At 42.5% G+C, this 27,062-nt stretch overlaps 1 protein-coding gene across 1 annotated transcript in view; it reads left to right on the forward strand.

The window, feature by feature from the left end:
• Positions 1 to 27,062, forward strand: part of vps13b (vacuolar protein sorting 13 homolog B) — a 433,420-nt gene that overhangs the window by 248,513 nt on the left and 157,845 nt on the right. The window contains exon 32 of the mRNA XM_079241403.1: positions 24,313 to 24,516. Coding sequence (XP_079097529.1) covers positions 24,313 to 24,516 — 204 coding nt within the window. The remainder of the gene's footprint in view (positions 1 to 24,312; positions 24,517 to 27,062) is intronic.

Consider the following 27,062-nt stretch of genomic DNA (forward strand, 5'->3'; position numbering starts at 1 on the left):
CTGGCAAACACATGTAATGAGGGAGATAAAAGTGGTGCCTAATGCTTTGTGCAGCTGCAAGTGAGATGTGAGCTGATGTGAAATGGAGAAAAAGGAAAGTGGACAACAAAAGGAAAGGAGGGGCCACTTGTCATATTGTTGCAGCGAGGCCGAGGCCTGTTGGTGCGTCAACAGTCTGGAACACTTACGGCGAAGCTGAGGGAGCGACTCCATCTCCACCAGAATGCCGTTTGCTCTTTGATGCTTTGGGAAAAGGATGGTTTTAATCAGTAACCATGGCTACTGTTTTTCAGGAAATGTTTTTCTTTTTTCTCTTTGCTTGTTTTGCGATCCTCGCTCGCTTCTCGCTGCGCTGAAGGACTTGTTTGTTTTGATGCGAGCCGGCACAGCTGATGGTAGCTGCTCTGTCTCCATGGAGACTGCCTTTAGATGTCTCTAGCTGGCCACGTTGTTATCTTGTCAGATGATAAATGACAATCTTGTGGGCATGGAAAGTAATGTGGAGCTTTTCTCAGAATTTCACCCAAAACCCAGCGAGACCATGCGTGTAATTTTAACCCATACTGGCCAACAGTGTTCAGCCTGTGGTAGTTAGAGGACTGTGGTGCCCACATCTGTTCAGGCATACACTGCACTGCACCGTGCTCCACCCTGATTTGACTCCACACACACACACACACACACACACACACACACACACACACACACACACACACACACACACACACACACACACACACACACACACACAATCACATCCCTGGATTCTCAGCATTCATTTCCCTCCCTTTCTCTGTGTAATGCACAGAAAAATAGACTTATCATAACACTATGTCTATATGCACACATAGACTCTCACTGAGTCACCGCCATTACCTCTGCACACAGAAGCCAGCAGCCACTTCCCTCTCTGCAGTGAAAGCCAGGAATTATGTGGAACCACTATCTATGTTCATTCTTTCATTTCCAAGCAGGCATTATCCTCACCACCTTCCCTGTTCACATCTGCCCTCCAATTTAGGACGCTCACACTTCTGAACCGTATGATGTATAACCCTGAGATCAGAAACTGTCGACATATCTTTTCCAAGCATGGCGTTGCACTTGATCTATGCTGAATTCTCCCCCAGGTTGCATATAGAAAGTCTGTAATCATGCAAACCAGTATGTGTTTACAGTCTATAACCAACTGTGGCTGCAGTAAGAAATACGTCCCCGTCCCAGTAGCCTTTTGCTGAATTCTGCTTAAAGTGCACCGCTAATTACATCCGTTGTTGTAATTAAACGGCTGATCTGAGCAGCTATGCTTTTATTGTCTACTGTTCATGAAATGATTGCCTCACAATGTCTCACAGCAAGATTTACTGCCATGCCACCCTCGGAGACGAGACGTGAGAAGACACAAGGCTGAAGGCTAAAATAGCAAGCATATGTAAACATCTTGATGGAGCAGACGATGAGATGGTTTCACTAACACCCCGACTCTCACCTCAAACACACCATGTTCAGGATTTAGTCTGTATTTATTACTCAGAGTGGATAAACGTCTTCAAAGTGCCTAAAACTTGTTTAACTGTCATATAACTGTGTTTATATCCTCCACTAAGAGTATTTGGGAATAATTAACACGGTCTCGTTTGCTCATGTGATGTTCTGCTTCCTGATGGGATAAGACCCCAGCAGTCTCTACACCAAGCCGAGCTGCCGGCTTCCCCGCTTTCTCCCTCTTCATCTTCAGCTACAAGGCCGCTGTCAATTTACACAGCTGAAATCATTTTCCTGCCTTGAAAAGCCGGCTTTTTCCAAGTACATGAGCACCAGCCCGGGGAATGTCCAGCACGCATTCAGCCCGGACTTTCTTGTGGTTTTGGGCCCCTTTAAAATCTCACATCTTTTTCTCTCTGCTCCCATTTTTTTTTTTTTTATCTTTCTTTCTCCTTTTATTTCCATTGAAGTTTTCCTCTTTTTTTTTTTTTTTTTTTTAACTTGTATGTTATATGCTTCTTATGTACAGGGGCAAATGGGAAACACTCGCTGTAGACTTGGTATCCATATGTACACGTGACATTCCTAAACCTTCAGCAGTGATGTAACAGAGTTATTAAAAGAAAACAAAAGCTTTGGCACTGAATAGAGATACTGTAAGTAATGAGGAGTTAATGTCATTACAGTTACAGCAAGCCATTTGGCTCATTTAGTCATTAAAAATCATTTAAAGACTCACAAGTCATTACAGGCTCATTTGTTTTTAAGCCTATAATATACTTAAAGAGGAATTAAATGTATGTGATGTTTAAATATTTAAGTCAGTATGGACAAAAATGCCAAATAAAGAGGCGGAGCTGGTGTTGCTGTGACTGGGCAGACACATCCGTGGTTTAAACTCACATGGCAGCTTCTTTCTACTATTATTTCCAGTAAGTTTCATCATATGAAGGAAGTTTGGATTGATAATCCTTAGTGACAAGTAGATGCAGATTACTTCATCCTAATGGGGGAATGTTCCTTTAGCTTGTTTGCTGTGTGTGTGTTTGTCCTCCCTGTGCCCTGCTGCATCCGTCTGTCTGAAAATGTGTGTTTAAAAATACCCAGACGTTTACTGGCATCTCCACACCTCGATGACACAGCTTCAGATTCCATCACACAACCGTTTGCGTCTCGGTCTCTCCGAGAGAGACTCAGAATGCATCCCGCCGCCACAAAATATGCTTTCTGTTTTTTGTTTTGATTGGTGTCCCCTCCTGCGTTTCTATGGTAACTGCAGAGAAAGCTGCTGTGTCAGTGGTGATACATGATGTGGCTGTATCAGAGCACTCTCTAGTTCATCCCTCCTCTTGTGTCATTTCTGTTCTTTCACACGTTAAATGTATTTTTTCCTGGTTTTAGATTCTAATTTTCTCATTTCATGTCTGTTTTTCTGTCCTTTCTGAGTAACTCAGCCTCACAAGAAGCGGACTAATTTCAGATGCTTGTGTCAGTTCCTGGGTTTATCCTGCTATTTTCTCACACACATCTCCTGAAATGTTGTAGAGATGCTCTGGAGAGTTGGACAACAGACAAACTGCTGTATACATCTGCGCTGTTATGATTTTAGACACGAGAATTCAGCTGTAAATCTGCTTTGCTTTCAGTCGGTTTTATTCTTCTTCTGTGCCATATTTCTTCTGTTTTTATTCTTTGATCCACCCAGTTCTTCACTTCTTACATCTCATGTCTAAATATTTATTTTCACGGCTCCATCAGCTTCTTTCCAAACACCTTCGCCTCTTCGCAGCTCGTGTGTTTCTGTGTGTATTTGTTATTTCCTTCCTGTCTCACTTTTCCTCTCTGTTGCTCCAGTGTTGGTTAGGCTTGTCCCAGTCCCAGCTCAGTGTGGTCAGCAAGCCACCTCCTTATTGCTGTTGAATGGCTGCCTAGTTAAACCCACATATATGTCCTAATAAGTGGTTTAGATGGGGATCTCCCTGTGACAGATAAACACAGCCAGCTGAAGCCAGGACCCAGTCTGCTACTAATAACATTTCCATGCAATTCATGTTGTGCACCCTTCTCTCCCAGTAGCATCTTTCCACAACCGGGGTTGTTTAGATGGGCTTGCAACAGTAATGTTACTGAAGAGCTGGGAAAAGGAGAAAGGTGTGCCTTCCAGAGGACTGCAGATCATCAAATATAGCAGTTTTTCCTGTAAAAGAACTGAAAACCGTTGTTGTAGGGCGGTGAGACTCTGTGAGAACTGTCATTTTATGATGCCAAATTGTTCAGATTCCACGGCAAACGACTTGTTTTTTCAGGCTTGTTATTATAATAAACAGACTTCATGTGACTTTACTGAGTAAAAGGTCTCAGTCGGAGTAAGAGAAGTAACATTTGTAGTTCTTTTGACTGGAGACACCAGGAGCTAAAGGCCAGTAGAAGAAAGCTACTTATAGCACGTGAGCTCTGTTTAGAAGTACAACATTTCAGTTTCAGCTCTCACCCCGTAGAATTCATCATGTGTCATACTGGTTTACACTCTGCTGCTGCACCAGTAAGAGGATTAGTGTTGTGTTGGGGCAAAATGGGGCCGATCCTCTCAGGTGTTTCTCATATAAAGGAACGCCTTTCCTTTGACTGCTCTTCGTAGGTCTGCGTCGCTCTTGTCTTCCCTCGCATCTTTCTTTTCCTCATAAAACCCAGCGTTCCCAGTAAATGATTCATTAGATGCTTCAGTGCACACTTGCCTCATCATTCACTGAAGTCAGTTGCCAAGTGCCCCATTTCCCCGTTTGTTTACACCAGTGAAAAGTGCTCCGGCTTTGCTTCGCTGCGGCAGCAGAGAGGAGCTGCTCGGGCCACACACAGAGACGGCCAGGATCGGCTCTTATATACGCTTAGTCTCTTTACAAACTCCCCCTGCTGCTTCGCACAGTTGATGATTAACTCCTTTCACTGGGAACGGTGGTGATAATTGTCATCCGGCTGGAGTGGAAGACCTCTTTAAATTAGTTGTGGAACATGTGGAGTGATCTGCTGTGAGAAATGTGTGAATATATTTGCAACTTTTATTGTATTATGGCGTTAATTGCAAAGAGCACAAAGAGCCAGGTGACTAAAGGAGCTCGGAGGAGAGCAAAGAGCTTCATGTCTTGTGCATCAAAATATGCACATCTTTGCTTTCTTACAGAAATATTATTGCAGGTGCTGAAGGTAAATGATGAATGGAATAATGTGAGATTTATGGATATAGTTTAGATTTGTTTTATTTAATATGGTGGATGTTTAGACCTGACGGGTTCACAGCCTCACGCCCAGTAGGCGGGTTTTCTTTAGGTGATGGAAGGAAATATATCGGTTTAGACCTCTTTCAATCCTGTCAAAAATATATTTCATTTTAATTTAGTTTGTAGTTTATTCAACACTGTTGATGAATTTTGGTTTATTTGCTTTGAACTTAAGGGGCTGCAGTGTGGTGTGGTGGTTAGCATCGCGGCACACTGCATGAGGTCACTGGCTTGAGCCCCGGCTGGGAGGGGTTCTTTGTAAATTATGCATGTTCTCCCTGTGTATGCAGAGCTCTATCCAGGTACTCCCCCCGCAGTCACATTTGTGTCGGCTTTATTGGTCACTTTATTCCCCCTAAGAATGGGTGTGTATGGTTGCCTGTCTCTCTGTGTTGGCCTTGCGATGGACACCTGTCCAGGTGTACCCTGCCTCTTACCTGCTGGGATAGGCTCCACCCTCCCTACGACCCTGAACAGAAGCAGAACAGCACCAGGACCCATAACCTTAATGATAATTCACTTGGAAGGCCATTTACTGATTAATTGTTTCAATAAACTTCTGGAGTGTCCGAAGATTTATTTCCATCCAGAGTTGTGTTAAGATTTCACCAAGATTTTGTTTTCATGATACGACACTCAGACCACAGCACAAAGACTATCCAGGCCTGAACTCTGCAGTGTAGAAATAATGTCTCCAGTTTCCTGAACTACTCCTTCATAGTCTGAGCCCCATGAATCCTGTCTGGTCATGTTGGCATATGGCCGAGCCATCAGGGACTAACCTGCTCATTCAGTATATTCAGGTGTCAGACGCAAAACGTTGCTGAATCTGGACCTGACCTTAGACCTGATCAACCGTAGAAACCCCAGATTATAGACTTCTCCCACAGGCTTGTACAGCAGACACTAAGCATGGTGGCTGCATCACTTCATCTGCCTGGAACAGGACCCTTCTGGACTGATTAGACCACATGGGCTTCTTCCAGCTCCAGAGTCCAGTCTTTACATATATATATATATATATATATATATATATATATACATATATATATATATATACATATACATATATATACATATATGTATATGTATATATACATATATATACATATATGTATATGTATATATATATATATGTATATATATGTATATATATGTATATGTATATATATATATATATATGTATATATATATGTATATGTATATATATATATATATGTATATGTATATATATGTATATGTATATATGTATATATATATATATTCCCCGCGATCATTCCAGTTTTTAATAATGTCTTGCTGAGTTCTTAACCCAGTTTTTGTATGTTTTTTCTGCTTGATGCCGACGATCTGACCCTTGTTAAACACACTAAGATCTTTTCCACAACCACAGGATGTGACTTTCTACGTAATCTTTTACAACATGAGAAGCTACTTATGGCATCAGGTTGGGTTAAATAAAAAAACTTAACTTGTCACCAGCTGAAAGATAATCCACCCATGATGTAATTATCCAATAAAAAGATCGTACCTTTGGGCTTATGATAATTCTAGTAGTGACTTTTTTAGTTGTTTTTTTGGCAAGGCATTGTACGTGTTTACACAACTGTAACTTCTGATAATGCATGATTATTTTACAGTAGGTTTTACTATTGCACCTTAAAGGCAAATGTGTATGTGTAGTCATCATAATGAACTGACTGGTGTAATCTGCTCTGATGAAGAGGGGGACTGGGCTTCAGCCAGTAGAACTTGATCCAGATAAGAGGCTTTCAGCTGACCAGAGGTAACCTGGTAAATTATGCCAAATATTTCACCAGTGGGGCCACAAAACCAGGGTTCAGTCTATTCACTGTCTGGGTTGTTTAGGAGCCCGTTTAAAACAATTAGAGCTTCATCGACTGTAGATCATGTAGCTTCTTTTGTTCCCTCACTTTCTTTAACCCTATCTTTTTTTGCTATCTCCATCCATGTTCTCCCTCTTGTCCTAAGAAAAGGAAGATAAAATAAGCCGTGATGGGGGGGGGGGGGGGGGGGTCAGCCAGAATAAATATTTCTTTTGATCGTCCCAGCAAATGAAACACCTGGTGCTGGTAAACTCTGAGGACATATTTCACCTTGCCTTGACACTCGGGATTAATGCAACATCAAATTGTTTTAAAAACAGGGAAGGACACTGCCCAGAGTAAATCACGCTCCCCCTTTTATTAAAGTTTGCCCTGGAATTTATGTGGACAGGAGAGCCGACAGATGAGGCTGGGAATGTGCTCGGAGGGGCTCATGCTGAAGCAGTCTTCTGGCAGCGTGTTGTAATGCACACAGGAAGTTTACGTTCAACCGCTGAACACTGCTGTGGCTTTTTAGGTGGATCATTTTCCCCTTCACTTCTTCCTTTGTATACACACACACATATATGTGTGTGTGTGTGTGTGCGCGTGTGTATAGTGTAGCATGTGAGCTGATTTCCTGGGTAGGCAGAACCTCTGAACCTGTAAGAGACAGAGGAAACATGGTTTCTCTTAACATAAGCTGTGCTAATATTAGAAGATGTTGGTTTCCTTTGAGCAGAGCAGAAGAAACCAGGTGGATGTTACTGGATTCGATCCGGCAACCAGAGTTCCTTTAACTGCTTCTCAAGTCAAGCTCTCCAAACTTTCAGGCTCTAACTATCTTTTCAAGAGAATAATGTGCTTTTACAAGGTTTACCACCAGCTGTACTACTGGTACATATATACATACTTACATATATATATATATATATATATATATATATATATTTTTTTTTTTTTTTTTTTTTTTTTTTTTTTTTTAAGGTTAAAAATAAATGAAAATATTCCATTATAAAATTTCTCTCAATTTTATTGTTTTTATTGATCAAGTTAAAAAACCATGTCTTTTTGGGCATTATAGCAGCAGAATGAAGGTCTGGCTACTGTGCTACTCCCTCAAATTAAGGGAATTGACAAGTAAAAAAAAAAAAAAAGCTTCATACATTTATTTTATTTTTAATCTACAGAAATCATCAATATCAAAGAATTGTGAGAATTGCAATTGAAATCGAATCGGCACCCAAAGAACCTAATCGAACCAGGACAAAAGCATATCCTCACAGCTCTAATATATATATATGTATGTATATGTGTATATATATATATATATATATATGTATATATATATATGTATGTATATATATATATATATATATATATATGTATATATATATATATATATATATATACTTACATTTATTCATACTTTTTCATTAAAGAAAAAGCAAAACTCACTTGAGTCATTTAAATAAGTGGGGAATGAAAAAAATAGTAAGAAATAAAAATTTGCTTACTTATAATGAGGTGAAATAAAACATTGCTTTCAAGTTGACTTGAGTTGAAAATAATAGTTAAAAAGTCCTGGAAAAGCAGAAGTCTGATTGAGAGAAAAGCTGGGTAATAATCATACAGCAGAGCCCACAAAATGATTCTGTCCCACTGGTGATCTACAACACTACACTGGTGATCCTCCAAGCCAGAACCTTCTCACATGATCAAACATGATCTAAGAAAAAGGAAGAAGAAATGAAAGAGGACATACAAGACGAGGGACTGATGGTGATCTAGACACTTTCAATGACAGAAAAATCCTAGACTAAAAAGGACAAAAAACTTTGTAAAAACCAGGAAACAGCGAGAACTCAGGCTTTCCGGTTTAGAGTATCGGTCATCTGTACATTTATTGCACATAATTACAGCACAAAGTTGTCTTAGAGGTGCAACGTGGCATTTCCAGCTCAGATAGCTGCAGGATAAAACTTTTTAACAGTCTTTTTGTCCTGATTTATTGCTCCTGATTGCACGTATTATAAATAGTTATTGTTACATTATGAGAAAAGCTGCTCCGAGTCATTGTTCCGGTGGTTTCTTGTCAGAACAAAGTGCAGGAAGGCTCCCTCGGAAAATCCATAAACAGGAAATATAAAATCTATTTGCATGACTTGGTCTCCAAACTGGACTTAACAGCAACTGGAAGTTGTAATGTGAAATGAAGAGGTAGCGCTACTCTACGGCTGCTTTTTACTGCGTGAATCCACCGAGATTCTGCTGAGTTTAAGTCTAATATGCCGCAGAAGAATGCTCTAGCAGGCCTGAATTAATATGGCAAACGACAGGAACAATCCCTGGGGAAATAAACTGGGCCGACAAACTGGCCTTTTACCACAAGTAATGATTATTATTTACTCAGAAAAAGACAATAAAAGTCTTTTATCACAACACCTTTTCAATAAACATGTCAAAACAAAACTATTGGTTTTTTCTCCAGAAAACCAATTTAACCTGCCAAGGTGGCATGTTGTACTGAGCTCTAATCTACTTTATTATTTCTTACCCTATGTATCATCCAGTCAGTGGAAAATGTGAATATTGTGCACAAGTTTTTGCTCCCTGCACCAGTGGCATGAATGAAACTATGAGGAGCATCAGCAGACAGAAAGCAGTCCTTTTAGGAGATTGATGAAGTCATAAATGTGATGTTTGTCGTGTCTAAAAACGTTGCAACTGTGTCGTCGTCTCTCTTTCTGCCCCCTGTAATTCCACCTCTCTGTCATCGGTGAGCTTTCCACCACGGCTCCACGCTTCAGCTGGCAGGGCCTCGTATTGAACATGAGTCTGTACACTGCATCGTGTGTGCTGTGTTGTGGTGTCTGCTGACTTCTGTGTACAGCTTGTGGTTCATTCCATGGATTTCTGTGGCCTCTGTGATGTTATTCTCAGGCGCTCCGCTTTGTGAGAAGATTGCACCACAACACTTGTATTCCTCAGCCTGCACTTAGAGGTTTAGGGGGATTAGGAGGGAGAGAACCCCAGCCTGGGCTCTGCTATGCATTTTTATGGCGATTTTATGCATATGACTCTGATGTAGTGCACAAAAAAAGGGGGGAAATGGAAGAAGAGAGAGAGGAAGGATATTAGGACTCACCACAGTGGAATCAAACAACTAAACCACGACTTATTTCCTCTTTCTTTATTGGTGCAAAGCAGAGGGGCTGTTTGGATAGCAATGTCAGGCTGTGAAATCATGGTATGGAGATCTATTAAAGAGGATGAATTCCTGTCATATTGTGTGCCGCAGTTCTTCTTGAGGAGCCACAATCAGGCCACTGAAGCTGCCCACTTTGTCTTCAGTTTTCCAGACTAATGGGAGGATTTCCATGAATCCTGATATGTATCGTATGATACAGAGGGTTCATCTTCATAACATGGCACTAATAAAGCAGAAGACAAGATAAATCCCAAAGCATTTTGATCATTTTGATAATTCTGTAGACATTGCTGTTTATAAATGTGAATATATGTACAGTTTTAAGGCAAATGTGCCTTTATTATTTAGTTATTTGTTATTTTTTATTTCATAAACGGCCTGTTTCTTGTTCTGAATGGCGGCGTCCTTTTTGGCCGTTGGACCCAACTTGTTTCATTCCCGTTGCTCAAGATATTCTGAGTTTTATACATTTATCTCCTTCCTCCCTTACATTACCATCAGATTAAAATCTAACCGTGTCCCGAGATAAATCCTTTTGCTTTTAATAAAATCTTGTATTTATGGCGCTGGATTTGCCCAAATACTTGCAGACCAACTGAACTCATGAAACCTTCGTCATGAGTCATTTTCAATAAAAACTGAATCACACAGATTCCTAAACTGGTCTGAAAATTTAATTTGTACTGGTATGAATCCAGACAAGGTAGCTGACATGCTGATTTTATCTAATGCAGGGATTTATTGTTGTAGATTAAATCAGAATCAAGCTGTGCTTTAACTCATGGAAGAGTCGTCAGCCTAACAACGTTCCTGCTCTAAGCAGGGAAACCCTGGAATAAAACTTCCTGTTGACCAGCAGTCGCGGAGTTGTCATCCAAACATTTGGCAAGATTCTCGCATATTTTTCATTTTAACAAGCGGAAACAGTGAAGCGTACTGCAGCAGAGCCCTTCGGTTCAGCCCTGCGCCTCTCTCTGACCCTCCCCGGAAAACCCACCCGCACCCCGAGAGTTAAAAAAGAAATCAAGCAATTCTTTCTGTCTGTGTACGATGCTCTGTCTTCTCTTCACGTGAATTATTCTTGTTCAGAAAAAGGCAGTAAGAAAAACATGAAGAGGTTTTGATGATGTGGAGATAAGGCTGAACAGATATGTACTTGTACACCAGACATCGCCGTAAATACTGGGACATACATTTCAGTTCTTGTCACCCAAACCCTTTTTTTTTGTCTCTTTCATCCTCGGTGTTGCTGTTGGGAGTCGTGCACGCCACACAGACGGACCTAATTCAGAGCTTCCCGGAAACGGCTCCTATGTTTTGGCACGCTGCTGTCAATCGGGTCAGGATGCATGCTGACAGAGGCAATAGGGATCATCCCTCAGCTGTCCTTCACACATAAAAGGGTCTGATCTGTGGGGTGACCACATGGCCACAGGGCTCGAGCTGCAGTGGTGTGTGCGTGTGTGTGTGTGTAAATGGTTCATCCTAAAGCAGGATATAAGGGTTCTAAGAATACCACCAACCTCGGAAGTTCTGCTCTCTTCTGCAGCTTGCAATACACACCTTCTACCAGTATTACCCTGTCAAAGTGTGTGTGTGTGAGAATGGTCTTTGTGTGGCCAGACACCATTCTGGTGCATTGTTGTGTTTAGTTCCTCTTCTTCCAGCTCATGACATGTTGATATTCCGACATCCTGCGTGGTCGGTTTGAACCTGTCACTGTACTGACAGGGATACTCTGACTGGACAGTGTCACAGCAGCAGGACAGGCTGGTTCGGGAATTCAAATATTTAGTATTTATAGAGTCTGTTTTGTCTATATTTTCTAAGATTTACATGGAAATGACAGAACCTGAGTTATGTGTGCAGATACAGGATGCTGGTCTCAGATGACACCTGTGGCTGGAAAGTCGTCGTAAACATTTTTTAATCAGAATGAGGTTTTGTTTTTCATTACAATGTTGTTCTGTTCTGTTTTTAGCAGTTAAATACAGTAACATCTGTATATGGAGTCAGCAAAATGATGATGGCAGAGACGCTTACTGGCCACTTGATTTGGTCCACCTTGCTAAAAACCAGGTTGGATCCATTTTGCTCTCAGAACAGCCATAATTCCTCAGAGATTTCCTCCATGTTGACATGAAGCATCATGATGAGAATCTCCCGTTCCACCACATCCCAAAGCTGCTCTGCTGGACTGAGATCTGGTGACTGTGGAGGCCGTTGGAGGACAGTGAACTCATCGTCATGGTGGAGATGATGTGAGCTTTGTGACATGGTGCATCATCCTGCTGGAAGTTTCCATTAGAAGATGCTACACTGTGCTCAGAAAGGGATGGACATGGTCAGCAGCAGGACTCAGGTAGGCTGTGGAGGTTAAACCATGTCATGCTGGTACTAAGGGGACCAAAGTGGGACCAGAAAACCTCCCCCCACCATTCCAGCAGCAGCAGCCTGAAGCGTTGATCCTGACGGCAGGATGGATCCATGTTGTCATGATGTTTCCAGCAGATTCTGATCCTACCATGTGAATGTGGAGCTGAACTGGAGACTCATCAGACCAGCAACGTTTCTCCATCTTCTATTGTCCAGTTCTGGTGAGTCTGTGTGAATTGTAGCCTCAGTTTCCTGTTCTTACTGACAGGAGGGAACCCGCTGTGGTCTTCTGCTGCTGGAGACCATCTGCTTCACACGTGTTGTGTGTTCAGACATGATGTTCTGTAGATCTTGGTTGGAACCAGTGCTTACTGGACCTCCTGTTGCCTTTCTGTCATCCCCAACCAGTCTGTCCAGTCTCCTCTGACTTCTGACATCAACAAGACATTCTCTGATCATCTCAGATCATCTCTGATCATCACATCGTCTTCACCATCATGGCTAAATGTGTTGACTTGCTGCTATGTGATTGGCTGATCAGATATTTGTGTTAAATGAACGGATGGACCTAATAAAGTGGCCAGCGAATATAACTTTTGTATTTTACTCTTAGACATTAGTCTATTATTGGTCATACCTCAGCTTTTTCTCGTGTATTTTAATTTTTACTTCTATTTTAGATTTTTGTTTTGTGTCCAGATTTTATTTATTTTTTAATATGCAGTGTTTAATTTTAATTTGTGGAGTGTTGTTCAGCGCTTTGGGCAGCTGCTGCTGTAGAAATGTGCGATATAAATAAACCTGAACTCTATATCTTGTCATATAAAGAAAAAACAATTTGCTACGTTTCTGTATCGATTACCTCTCAGTACTTAAACACATTGAGTGTGTTGTGTTCGCATCAGCGCATGAATATCCTGTCAGTAAGGAGACAAAAAGCCATTTAAGGGCAGAAGAGGGAAGAAAGAAGTCTACTTCAAGAAAGAAGGAATGTGCCGATATTTTCAAATGTCCATGTGCGAAGCCACAAGCTCTTCTGCGGCTCTGGGAAGCCAGTGAGAAACCAGTGGCATAATTGCCTAATGCTTGTGTAACAAGAGGCACATTACAACCCCAGGAGGCCCGAGCAGACCAGAGGCTGAAGAACCAGAGGCTGGCGCTGAAGAGGGCTTCCTCCCCTCTTGTGTTTTCTTTCTTTTTTTTTTTTTTTTCCTTACCATCCGGCTCAGTCCCAAAAAACATATATAAGGAATCTCACCAAGGCTTTTGTGTTGGAATCATCCCTCTTCGCTCCATAGATTTCTCTTGTTTTCCCAAATGTTGAGTATACATGTTTAATAACAATTAAACTTAATGCTATAGCAAGATCTTATGATTTAACGACACAAACTGCTAGTACACACACACACACACACACTGAAGGATAAATGCCCAAATCTGACTGGGTGACACTTTATTCTGCTGAAGTCTCCACAGATTTCATTCAGAGCAAAATTAGCGCGGTCTACATGTGTCTGACAGAGCGTCATTCAAGTTCTTTCAGCTGCAGGTTTGAGGGAAACGTGAAGCCACCGTGTAGACAACTCTACTGTGGTGGTCCCCTTTCTTCTGTCCATAACTTATCCCATACACACACCAGTCCTCCAATCAGCACACAACCTCTGTCAATTCATCATCGCTCAGCTCCAGTTACGCTCATGTAGCCGACACAAAACGCTGAAATAAGATGTGTAGCTGCTGCCTCCTTTCCTCCGTAACGACGAGAAGCTGCTGTTAAAAACATAGTTGTCAATCCTGGGTAGTCTTTATATTCTGTCTGTGTTGTCTTTGAAGCAGAGAAGACATTTAAAGAGCTTTGAGAGCGTTTTTCCCCCTCGGAGGCATCATGTATAGCCTGTTTCTGTAAGCAGTTAAAAGCCACAAGGTTTCTTTTTTTAGGAAGCATATGGCAGGTTTCTGAAGCGATCCAGCTGATGGGCACATGTTGAACAGAGAGCGGAGGGAGACGAGCGCTTCACACGTCACGTAATGTACGGAGGGGGATCGAACTGCGCTCCTAAACACATGTACAAACACTTAACCTAATCTAAACGGAGCACATCATTGTGCGTTTGCAGTCACACACAGACATTTCCTGTCTGTTTATGTATGACTAGAGCTGCACTCATAAAGCCAAACAAGAAGGCTCTGGTGCTCATGGTGCACATGGTTTTATAGCCGTATACAAAACCTTGTAAACTGTGATAGTTTGCTCAGATTTGCAAATGTGCTTTTAGGGAAAAAAGAACTTTTTATTTTTTTTAAAAATTATTTTTAGTTGTGGAGTATTTTGTTGTCTGTATAGTTCCGTCCGTACAAGTTGGCTGCTTCGCTCCAACAACTCCAACCTTGTGACGTTATGAATGAATTCATCCTGAATATGGCTGTAGACCTCTGATTTCCCCTCTCCTTCCTCTTCTATCATGTTCTGGTCTTACAGCAGAATTCCCTCCCTCTCATCTTGTCTTTCTCCACATATGCTTCTCTCTGCTAATCTCCCCTCGTCTCTGCAGGATGTTTTGAAACCTTTTCTACATCTGCTCTCTACTGTTCCTCGCTTCCCCTTTTATTTGGGCTTCTTGTTGCTCCCTCTTGTCTGTCTCGCTCTGGTCAGCTCGCACAACGCTGTAGAGCATTTCCTGCCACCAGGGCTACAGGAAAGAGGCAGCACACAGCTCTGTTTGATGTGCCATCTCCTCTAATTCTTTACACCTGGGCTGTTCTGCACAGATTTCTGCTGAACAGAAGCACCGCTCCGTCCATTCCTTCCACCGCTGAACATCCCTGCAGCCTCTCACATGTTTTTTTTCTGTCCAGTTTGTTTTTTAAAGGACTGCAGGAGGTAGAAGTTCTCCTCCATGGATGCACAGAGGACTGTTGTGTTAGGAAGATGTCTTTTTGATCTTTGTTCTCCTTTAATAAAATCTCCACTTCATTCCCAGCTCAACCCAGAAACTCAGTGAGATTCATGGCTTTCATGTTTTTTGTTTTTACCCCCCCCCCCCCCCCCCCCCCCCCCCCCCAAACCCCTTTTTTCCCTGCAACTTATTCATAATCATGTCCCTTTTAAAGTCTCCTTCTGGCTTATTTCTCCTCCACCATCAGTTGCTGGTGCCCGCAGCTGTTTAGATCTCAGCTCGGTGGTCAGAAGGTTTGGGATTAAGTTATATGAATGCTGTATTTTCACAGCACTGGCTGTTTAGATTTGTGGTTTGTCAGGAGCAGCGCCTGCAGGAGCCGCTTCCTCCTCCCTCTTCTGGACTTCCTGTCGGGGACAAAGTGGATTATAGATTTAGGAGAGGGAACAACCCTGAAGGAAGGTTTCCACCTGAGCCAGCAGTGTTTTTTTTAAAATAAATAATCAGTTTTATGCTAGCGCTATCCATAGCATGCCAAACCTACAGGTAGCTTCCTTTTCATATCTTTATTATAGGACATGCTTTAATTGCTAGTGTTAATGTCAGCCAACTGGAGTAACCACTTCCTTAAGTTAAAAAAAAAAAAACTATGAAATAACTGTCCTCTAACAACAGCTAATTCAGCATCTGTGTTCATCCCGTCTCTTCTCCGAGATCTCTCCAGCCAGTAAAAGTCAGTCTGGCATTGACTCGTCTTATGTCGTGCTTTCTCTCTGTTTCTTCACCTCATGTCCACCAGTATTGTCCTCTTGGGTTTCCTTATACGCCATTCAAAATGACCAGTGTGTTGGCACCTCGATGCGATCGATGCTGCAAAGCAAACCTGAATCTCCGGACTGGAAAAAAGTCAAAACGTGCAGTTTTTCAGCCTCGGCAACAACTCCTGGCACTTAGACAGTCACCTTCACTCAATGGCTAATTTTAGTGAGTGATTTGCATTATGTTTTTATTTCTTTATAAAAATGATCTGTAAACAAGCCCAAGGTATTCCTGCAAAAATGGATGTAATTATGCTTCTGACAGGGGAACGTTCGCCAGATGGTTGCTTATCCATAGCCTAATGGTGGCATTGCTGTGTGTCTTTTAGATGATCCTGGAGTCTAGAAAACACTGACATTGTTCACATAGCAGGCTGAATATTAAGCCCTAATCTCCCGTTTTCACTGAGACATGTCTGCATCCAGTCAGATGGTTTCAGGAGTCATTGTTTCTTTTTCCCTTTTGGTTTTATTTAATATCTACACATTTTCTCCATTTCTTTCTTTCTACCTTCGTCTTGTCCAACCATTTGCTTGTCACACCTAAGCAGATGAGTTTTCTCCTTCATGTCACTTCCTCCGTTGGGGGGGGAGAAAGGGGAAAACTCCCATATAGACATGTCACTTTGTGTAAATACACTCGGAGGTCTGGATAAATTTGAGATCCGCTGTAGAATTATAAACAGTCTCTGCAGTCTTTCACAGAGGAGGAAGAATTAGTTGGTGCAGGAAGCATGTGTGCCCCAGATTATTGTAATTATTTTATGCTGTTTTTCCTTCCTGACATAAAAGTATTTGGACACTATCTCATGAGAAAGTGGCTCTAGTTCTGCGGTTTTTGGTCGTAACCAGGAGCTTTTGAGTTGCTCTCAAAGCTGAGCTTCTCTCTCTGAAGCGGATGAAGTGGACTGAAGTTTTTCATTCCCTCATGCGAGGGCTTTGAGCTGCAGGCATTTGGCTTCATTCTGCCCTTTGTTTGGTGGAAAGATGTCTGAACAAAAGGCTGTTTAAGGTTAAATAAAAAGACGTTAATGAGAGGGACCTACTGTTTTATCTGATTACATGTTTGTTCATCGTATCTGCTTAACCTGTTGCACGCAAACATGTCCATCACTGCGCTGGCTTTGTTTCGGAAAGTTTTTATTCTTTATCCAAAGAAAGATTGAGCCTTGCTACGTAATCCTGTTGCTTTAAACACTTGTCAGAACTCAATATTTGCTGTAAACAATGCATAATCAGCTTCTTAGAGCTCTGCCAGACTTTCATTTTCAAAGATAAAAATGAGCATCTTCAGGAATACATAACGTGTCTGTGTGTGTACTAATATGAACCAGCTTCATCAATATCAAGTGGAAAGAAGCAGTAGTGGTTCATGCTGTGGGATCCATAAAATGAGGCTAATTTTACAGCTCTATAAAACACTCTCCTTGCAGGAGCAGGAATTGAACAATTTATGTGCAGGAGTAAGTCTCAGTGAATGCTCTGCAGCTTGTAACCATCTCATTTCCAGTCTTGTGTCATCGAGTAAATATAGGTAACTTTTTTTTTGTCTCTTTCTAATCTTGCTAAGATGTTGGTGATGATTCATTATTAAAAGGAAATTGACAACAGGAATATTGTTGCTCTGTGAACATATCGGATAAAACTCGCAGTTATTTCTCATGTTCTACCATTTATTATTAAATCAGGAGGAACTGTGGTTTTACTTTGGGGCTTTGTCTACAAGGGATCTTCACCAGGCTTCAGATGGAGTCTCCCTCCAGCAAGATTTTATGTTATTTTACTGCTTAGATGGTGCATTTAATACAAACCTGTCGTACTTTAACTTGATGAAAAAGACTGGATATGACTCCACGCCAGATTCTTTTCCTCCTCATCATGTTTCCTCCTGCAGCCAGTTATGAATAATCTATTCCACGCATGTGTGAAGTGATTAATTGGAGATAAGGACTCTCAAATTAAAAAGGCGGTTGGATTACATCATTGTGAAATTACTTGGTGGGGACACAAATCTGGTTTCAATCAGCGGTCGGAGGAATGCAGCCCGGCATTCCCTTCGCACCTCTGCATCAGGACGCCAAAACTCTGCCTGACGGCTTTCATGACAGCGCCGTCGCGTTGATTTTCAGAGCAAAGAAGAAACTTCCAGTATTAAATTAGAGGAAATGATTTCACACGTTTTAGGAGATAAATGGTTCTTTTACACCCCACGCAGATAACTTGTAGTAAGTCTCACCAGCAACATGAGGAAAGTACGTCGTGCACCATCTCAACCCAGCCAATGCACACACACAAACCTGTCAGCAATTTTCAGCAGCAACTAGAAGTTCAATTGTTCTCAAATAAGGATCCAAGGTGCCTTTTTTCAGCAGATCCATTGCAGATGTACCTACTGTATGAAAGAATCCAATGAGTCAGTGGCCTTAAAAAGCATGTGAATTACTGTCCCTGTTACCCAGGAATGTTCCATGCTTAGAGCTACATGCGAGCAGAAGCAGAGAAGTGCACGGTTAAAGCTAAACAGACCAAGTTAAGTGTGTGTGTGTGTGTGTGTGTGTGTGTGTGTGTGTGTGTGTGTGTGTGTGTGTGTGTGTGTGTGTGTGTGTGTGTGTGTGTGTGTGTGTGTGTGTGTGCGCAAAGCAATGGAGAACAGAAGCTGAGGCGATAAAGGCAACATCTGTGCATTTCAACAAATGGCCCTCGTGGCGCCGGAAGCCGGGATAAAGTGCAGAGTACTTCAGTAAGTTTGAAGTTTTATCAACATGCTGACTGATATGAAACTAAAAATACGCTCATCTTTAAAGATACTTTTCGATATAATGTGTTAATCATAGACTGTATATAAAAAGATGGACGGCGCCTCCGTGACATCAACCGTAGGTTTCTAAAGAGCTGAACTGAAGCTCGGTGGGCGGTTCCTACCATCGCCATCTTGGCAGGGGCAAGCGTGCCGTCTCACCCGGAAAACACAAATATGGGCAAAGAGGTGGAGCTGAGTTGGCAGCCATGAGCGTCATGGTGGATGATTGACATCAAGCGAACTCCGAGCTTTCTGTAGCTAAGAGCTAACCGAGCTAACCCTGAGATAATGGGAGCTAACCAGCTAACAGAGGTAAGCGGGCTAAAGCTAAGTCACGTTGTTAACCAGCTAAAAACCGCGGCTGTTCTACGTTCTTCTGACTTGAAGCAGGAGATACCTGTCAATCAAAAGGACACGCCCCTAAATATGCCAAACTTCGAGATTAAATTACTTTTAAACGGGCGAGTTAGAAAAAAATTCACTCCCCCCACAGTTGTCATGAAGGTAAACCTGACCTATTAAACCTAAAATGGATTTTTGAACCAGGCTATAAACATGTTTATTTCTGCTGTAAACATGTTTATTTCTGATGTGAAGTTGGTCTTTTTAACATGGGAGTCTATGGGGATTTGCTCTGTTTTGCAGCCCCTAGTGGATGAAGGGGGAACTGCAGTTTTATGCACTTCTGTATAGGCTTCACTTTTAACCGCTGGAGGTTGCTGCTTGGTGTTAATAAATGGATGTGATTACAACAGGCCGTGAATTCTGGGATATAATGACTGATTACCAGTTTGAAATTGGTAAGTGGGAATTCCAGGAAGTAGCTGTTTCTGCTGAAGCCAGATGAAGTATCTTCTCCGTCTTCACACATGGCTTTTTTTTTTTTTTTTTTTTTTTTTTTTTTGCAACACTGTGGTTTGATGCAATAAGCAGATTTTGAATAAGTTCATGATGAGCCCATAAATTACACTGGCCAGACTGACATTTTTAACAGGCCATCATGGGGAGCACATGTTACCCAGTGTCTTCATGTCGAACACAGGCCGTGTTTAGAACAGTATAACTTCACTGACATGTAAACTGTACGGGAGATAAATGACTCCTGTAATTAAGATAAGTTGAAATCAAAGTGCAAACACTGAGTTTTGCTGTACACCATGTCACTGTAAACAGAGGCCCGTCTTTCTCTTAACTCCATACTATCATGTACGCAGGGTGGTGCAAGCTCCAGCTAATCCTTGCTCAGATTGTATATAGAAGTAATAGTTTCCTCCTAAGATCTTGTGTAAATATGATATAATTGGTCGAGTATGAGTGTCTTTAAAGTGCAATCAGTCTAATGAATAACAGGCTTCTGTTGGGAGCAGCGGTGGAGATGAGTAATGCTGCTACGCTAAAAGAGAATAGCTGATTGAATTTTTGCCGTGGGAATTTGTCAGCACATCAAAAACAGCCATTTTTGTTTACCCTGCATGGTGTCGGTGAGGGGAAGAGAGGGTTTCAGAAGGTCTGTTCCTGGCAGAAAACGCCCACATCTTACCTTCTGACAGCTAAGTTTGATGAATCCGAAGCATTGTTGTTGCGGCTCTGTATTCCTGGGATTTTTTGTTTTGTAACTTTGCTCAATTCCTGTTGGAAAACGTAAAAAAGACAAAAAAAAAACCAAAAACACATCGCTGTGATTGAAAATAATTTTAGCAGCGATGACATAAAAGTCCCCTAGTGGGCTGGGTCTTATATTCTGCTGACTCGCCATATTCCACATCATTTTCCCTCTCACTCCGCGAGCTGCTCTGCCTTCTGATTCACAGCCTTAATTACCATAATTGGTCGATGCAAATTAACAGCAATTGGACTTGACTGGAGCCATAAATCCACAGCTCAGAAGTCGCTGGATTTCTGGCAATTCAGAGCCGGCCACTGTAGGTAGGGGTACTTAACTTACTAAGTAATTGCAAGTTTCATGAATCATAATACCCTTGGCACACGCACGTCACCTGTGGGACTCGACACTAAGCCGCCGGGAGTCGCGGCGAGCTGATTGAGAAGCCACTGTGCAACTCCTCCACAACAGAAATATCACGAAGGAGTAACTGGGTGCTAATGGTTTTTGGTTAATGACATTTGGAGCCACGGAGAAAGAAAATCAAAACCTCAGTCGAATGTTGTCTTTTTTCATTCGTAGATGACTGAAACCGTTTATGGTGGTCCCTCAAGACAACTCGTGTCTACTGGACGGTACTTTCATGTAAAGAAAACGCATCAGGATGCACGTTGTGCATGTTTAAAGCTCTGTATGCCCCTTCCAGAGCTGAAACTTAGTTTAGCTCAGCTTCACCAAATTAAGCCGGATATGTTGGCAGGAAATTTCTACTCCAGCCGTTTGTTCTGTCAGGACTGTGGGAGCACTGGGACCCAGTCTCTTTCAACGCACACATATTTAAATATACTCCTGCCTCTGTTGACTATGTCAGCATGCGTGTATTATATGTGATTGTTGGGGAATGCAGTGAAAAACTGGCCTGGGGTTGCAGGTTAAGGTTGCTGGTTTCAGGATGACAGGATCCAGAAGCCGGCAGCAGCTCGGTATCACCCCGGTGCTTCCTGGCCCGTTGGCCAGGGGCCGGGCAAAGGCATCGAGTGGAAAGTGGAGGAAGGTTGAGTGAGAAAGGTGGAAGACCGTTTAAAGCTACAGGCCAGCATAGGCTCTGCCCCACGGCATCCTGAGCAACAGGCTGAGCTCACTGCTCCCACACGCCAACCATCGCGCCCTGAGCCTCAACCAGATCCCACTGCGGTTTGTTTTACAACCTTGAACCACAGTTAGCCTTCAAACCCTCGGCTTTGTAATCAGCCTCCTCCAATATTCCGCTTTTCACTCTTCAACAGAGCTCTGGACTTATTTACCCACTGGTTCCATTTAACCTGATACTTTATCTGTGTAACAGTGTTTATGTGTGCTTCGCTTTATTTTTCTTGCAATTCTCTCCTTCCGAACACACAACTTCTGAATGTTAGTCCAACGTGGTCTTCAGCAGGAAACCAAATCCTCGCTGGTTGCAGCTAATAGCTCCGTGGCATGCACTTGCACTGTGCTTTTGCATGAGTATTTTCATTGTTTATTAGTTAATATGTTCGCATTAGCTAATGTGTGTTACATATGAGACCAGAGGGGTCTTTCTCAGATCCGATTTCAGCGCCCGATCCCAAATCTGCTCCACCGGACTCAGTCAGAGCTCCTGCACAAAACTGATGCTCTAATGCACCCAAAGAGAGGAAGAGAACATTCAGATAAATCACCTGTTTTTATATTAATCTGAATATATGTGGTTCAGAGGCGTTCAGGACATCATTACGTTGTTGTGAGTGATGAATAACGAGTGCATTGCTGTTTCCATGTAGTGCATTTTGAACGCATGACACTGTGATGTCTTCACTAGTCTGTGCTGGAAGAGGGTGGAGGGTTTGGGCCTTAATAATGCTGGATCTCAGCCCTCATACTTCAGCTCTGATGCACCACCAGTGGCTTTTCAGACTCAAATCTGGGTTTAAATGCTATCAGAAGAGGGAGAAATGTTTTTTTCGCATAAAGGCCACAAATGCAGTGAAACAGAACATTCTTACTGCACAGCTTTTGATCCCTTTTTATAAATAGCAGAATTTTGTCATAAAAAATAATGTTTCTGTGGTCTTTTCCTGCAATTAAAATAAGGTTGGCTGGGGAACAAGGGCAAAGCTAAGTACTTGTGCTTGCAAAAAATTCCCCGTTCTCTCTCTCTCTACCCCCACCCCTTCCTCGTCTGTGAAAGCATGTCATTTATGACTTGTTATTTTCATTTTCCTCCATATTTTCCACATAGTGGACTCCTGATAATGACACGTGAACCCCAGCCGGAGTGTGTGCTCCACCTGCATCGCTCTGTATGTTTTAGTTTGTCCTTGTATATGGTGGGCAGAGTGAGTTCTGTGCTTTTCCAAGGCATTCTTTGATTCCTCTTGGCCAAGCAGTGTGGTCTTCACATGACCAATCAAATATGTCAAACCACCAGTGTTTTCCCCCCACATGTACAACAAGAAAATCTGGCTTCAATTATTATTGCACCCCAAGGGGAACTTCCAAAATTCCTCCCCTCCTCATTTGTCAGAAATGAAGCTCTCTAGTTTCCTGCGATTTGCTGAAATATGTCTTTTGATATTAAATCACACCGTTTTCCGCTGGTTGCATGACCAAGACAAATGTTTATCATATTTATTTATGTCATTGGAGATGACCCTGCAGCTCAGCAATGCTGAGACTTGGCTGCAGACTCCCATGTTATGTTGATTATGAGTAAGAGAGTCTCCTAAATAAGCTAAAGTTAAGAGATAATTTGGAAAGCATATGAGGTAACTGTGGTTTGTTTAATGTGAAAAATACAGTGTGGGGTTGGGGAGGGTGATGGAGGTACTGTTACAAAAACCCTAATGAATCTAGACTGACACATCCCACCCAACTCTTACACAGCTCTTAAGTTTGATTTGTACGATACTCTGTTGATAAATGTGGTTCCAAATGTTAATTAAGGATCTGTTTCACTTGTTTGTATGTCAACAAATCCAGATAAATCCAGTTAGGCAGCTCTGATCTCCCGTTGCCATTGTTTTTGTACTTGGTGCTTACTGTCATAACATCATCCTCTCGCAGAGGTCTTCTCCGTGTGGCCAAGGAAGCGGAATGCTATCTGAAAATTGCCATTGACGTTGCTGAAACAAATAAAGCAGCTCACGCTGCCACTACATCTGCAGCCATTTTAAACCTTTATTTATACCATTTAGGCTCTCATTTGAATTCACCAGCACAAATAAACATCTCATAATGAAGCGAAAGCCCTGACGTCATATGCAGATGTTGAATTTTGATTATTCCTTTTGCTTCATGAATTCGTCAGGATCTTGTCTCTCGCAGAGCATAATAGATTACATCATTTTTTCTTGGCGCTGGTTGCGCCGCGCTCCCCTGACTGGAGCTGTTCGGCTACAGACGCAGCGCTGCCCACTCCTGGCATATCTCTACATCTCCTCTACCATATTACAGCTTGTGTATACTGCAGAGCTCTCGTGTTTTTGTGGACAGAAATAGAAAGCAAAGGCAATAAGAGCCGCGGTCTCCAGACTACTGTTCCGTCCAGCCAAGGTTTATGTAATGTTTACTGCAAAATGATAAGCTGGCACAAAGCAGGACTCTCTAAAAGGCAAATGATTTCACCTGAGGCATGTGGGGTTATTTATCTGAGGTTTACTGTACGAGTATAAGAGGCTTTGATTTAGTCATAAATCATCCTGGAAGAAACATGAGCTACTAAACCAGTGAACAGGCAGGAAGTAGTCAGCAGTGGATGGAGCCTGGTGCCAGAACATCTTTATGGTTTCACTGTGACAGACTACCTGGCGTAGCTCTGAACTGATGTGCTTCGCTGTACTTGACAGATTAAAGTACAGCCTGACCCATCATAACAACAAATAAAATGTTTTTTTTTCTTTGAATTTATTTGAAGTTTGTTGAATTTGACTTCCATCCAACATAAATGGAGTACGACAGACTGAAACCCCAGTTTGAGTCGGCGTTTTCTTTCGTTTCTCCGCAGACGTGCGCTAAACCTGGGCATCCTGCGTGACCCAGGATCGGAGGTGGAAGATCGTCAGTATCAGGTCGACCTTCAGTCTATCAACATTGGAACTGCTCAGTGGGACCAGCTCAAACCGGAGAAAGAAGGAGTCAAAGGAGGTGCATCAGCAGAAAATGAAAGGAGCTCCCAGAATCCTGCCCTGGAGTGGAACATGGCGAGCAGGTCAGCAGCCATATTGCTACGTTATAAGCCAGGAGTGCCCAAGTCCAGTCCTGGAGATCGACCATCCTGCTGTTTTTAGGTGCAACCCTTCTCCAACACACCTGAAGCAAACAAGTGGCTCGTCAGCAGGCCTCTGCAGAGCTGAATGACATGCAGAAGAAGAATTCAGCTGTTTGACTCAGCTGTGCTGGACAGGGGTTGCATCTAAAGGTTGCAGGATGGTAGATCTCCAGGACTGGACTTGGGCACCCCTGTTATAAGCTAATGCTAATGCTTTCTCTCTGTGTTCAAGGTGCCAATGTACCATTTGCATCTGATCTCTTCCTTTTTTTCCCCCTCACACTCTGCTGCACTGGAAAGACATGGTGGTTTTGTTATTTGAAGCACATTATGTGCCTGTCTGGAGGGTTGGCAACATCACCACACTTCTAACACTTTAATCCTGACCAAACTATCTCAGCAAACAGATGATTGGTTGCAGGTTTGCACATCAATGGGCTACAGAAGATAAATACCACTGACTTTACCAGAATGGTACCAGACTGTGTTTTTTCTTTACTTTCATTCAACAAACTACAAATGTGATCAAGAGACTTAAACAGTCTTCTTTGCATGCAAACTCCAGTAATATTGCTACCCTTGTCCTCAATGTAGAGAAGACTGGAGTTAGCTGTTTCTCATACAACTTCTCCATTCACTGTAATAATTACAAATCACCAGGAGCTGAAACAAGCACGACTGTAGCAGTCTGTTTGGCCCCAAATCCGTTTTTTCCACTCATGCTTGTGAGAGGGAGCGGGCCCAAAAATCACAAGATCATGGGCAACGAGTCCAGATTTGTTCCCTGTCTACTAAAAATAAGTCCAATGGAAGAATGCTTTGCAAAATCAACAGAGGCCTGATTGCGTCGGCGCTCCCAGGTCACCGGGGCTTGGAGTGAGACACAGACAGCCACCGTCAAATGTTTTCTCCAGTGCAGGTGCATGCTTACAATCCTGCACGGTCATCACGAGGAGTTGTATTTTTATGGACAAGGCACACACATGCACACACTTCTCGCACAGACGCAGTGTGATGGTCTTTGGAGTCTTTCCAGGAAAAAAAGCAGGCTGCTGCTTTGTTGGTGATACTGATGCCTGGGCCTTCTGCTCTCAGACCTGCTGTAAGAGTTTTTATTGCAGCAGCTAGTAGAGATTTATGTATCGAGGATCCTTTTATTAAAGTCTCTTCTTCCTGAATGGGCTCCTGCTACTGTAGATGTTCCCATAAAGGCAAACAATGCCCATGGAGCACTTAAAAGTCAAGCTGAAGTCAGTTACTTATCCTCGTCTTAGTTGTGGATGTTTACTTATTTATTTATTCATATTACTGACAGTGAAAAGGATTACGGCCCTGACCACACCTCTCAAACCAGTTTTTTTCTTATTTTCGTTAATCTGTTGTCAAATAAAGCAAAGGACATTTTATAGACCTGCCTTTAAGACAACATCTCCAGTCTAACCATGTTTTCTCTTGTTCCCACGGTGGATTTAACCACGCGCCCTCTAATGCACACCTGCCTTGAAATTCTCAAATGACAACCAGTCTGTTGTAAAGTAGCTGTTTTATGTAAGCGTGGAGCTGCGTTGGTCATATGACCCGTGGTACAATAAGCCACATGAGTAAGCACCGTGTCTCTCCACAGAAACAAGGCTGCGTGGGACTCCAGATTGTTTAAAGGGTAATGAAGTGAGATTTCGGGCTCACGCTTTAACTCCAAAAGACTCAGTCTGCTGCAGACATGCCTGCTGTCTGAGGAGTGCAGTTCAAGGTTTCATTTTGTCTCTTCTTATTTCAGAAGCGAATGTGTGTCTGTGTGCTGACTCTGTGAAAGTTCCTGTTGTTGTAGAGAAGTGATTTCTCCACTAAGGTAGCTGCGGTTGCTTCCTCTGTCCCTGCTGTGGCAGGACTGGCGTTGAAAGGCTGGAAAAGGGCTTTGCTGTACTCCATCTCGTTGCTCTCCAGCCACCACCAAGTCATGAGTGAACATGAGATTTAAAATGTTCCAACACGTCGAGGAAAGGGGAGTCGAGTTCACAGCTTAGCTTGTCTGCTGCAATCACTCGCAGAAGTCCGGCACCTTGGTTTTCACGCGTTTTGACACATACCACTTCCAAAGTTCACATCTTTTCCTATTCCCCACACTGATACACCCCTCTCTCCCCAGCTTTAAACCGAGTGCATGTTTGCTGCTGCTTTTTGGGTTCACTTCCAGTAGTTGCGGGTCTGCAGTGGCCTCAGTTTGCTTCCTGAGGTTTTGTGAGGAAATTCCAGCGCTGTGGATCAACTGACAGGATCTGTCCTCGTCACAGTTTTTAGTTGCTGTCTCTGAAAGCCCCTGTGTCAAAGAGCTGTGGACTCACTCCATCGTCTCATATATCTGTTTACTGATCACTCCATGTAGCACCCAATGAAAGAAAAGTCACTCTTTCCATCTTTTATTGTTTGTGCAACGCACACACAGCTCTCCCACACCATCCATATTACTGGTAAATGGAGCCCCACGT

The sequence above is a fragment of the Telmatherina bonti genome, assembly GCF_933228915.1.
Source record: "Telmatherina bonti genome assembly, chromosome: 5".
NCBI classification, from domain to species: domain Eukaryota; kingdom Metazoa; phylum Chordata; class Actinopteri; order Atheriniformes; family Telmatherinidae; genus Telmatherina; species Telmatherina bonti.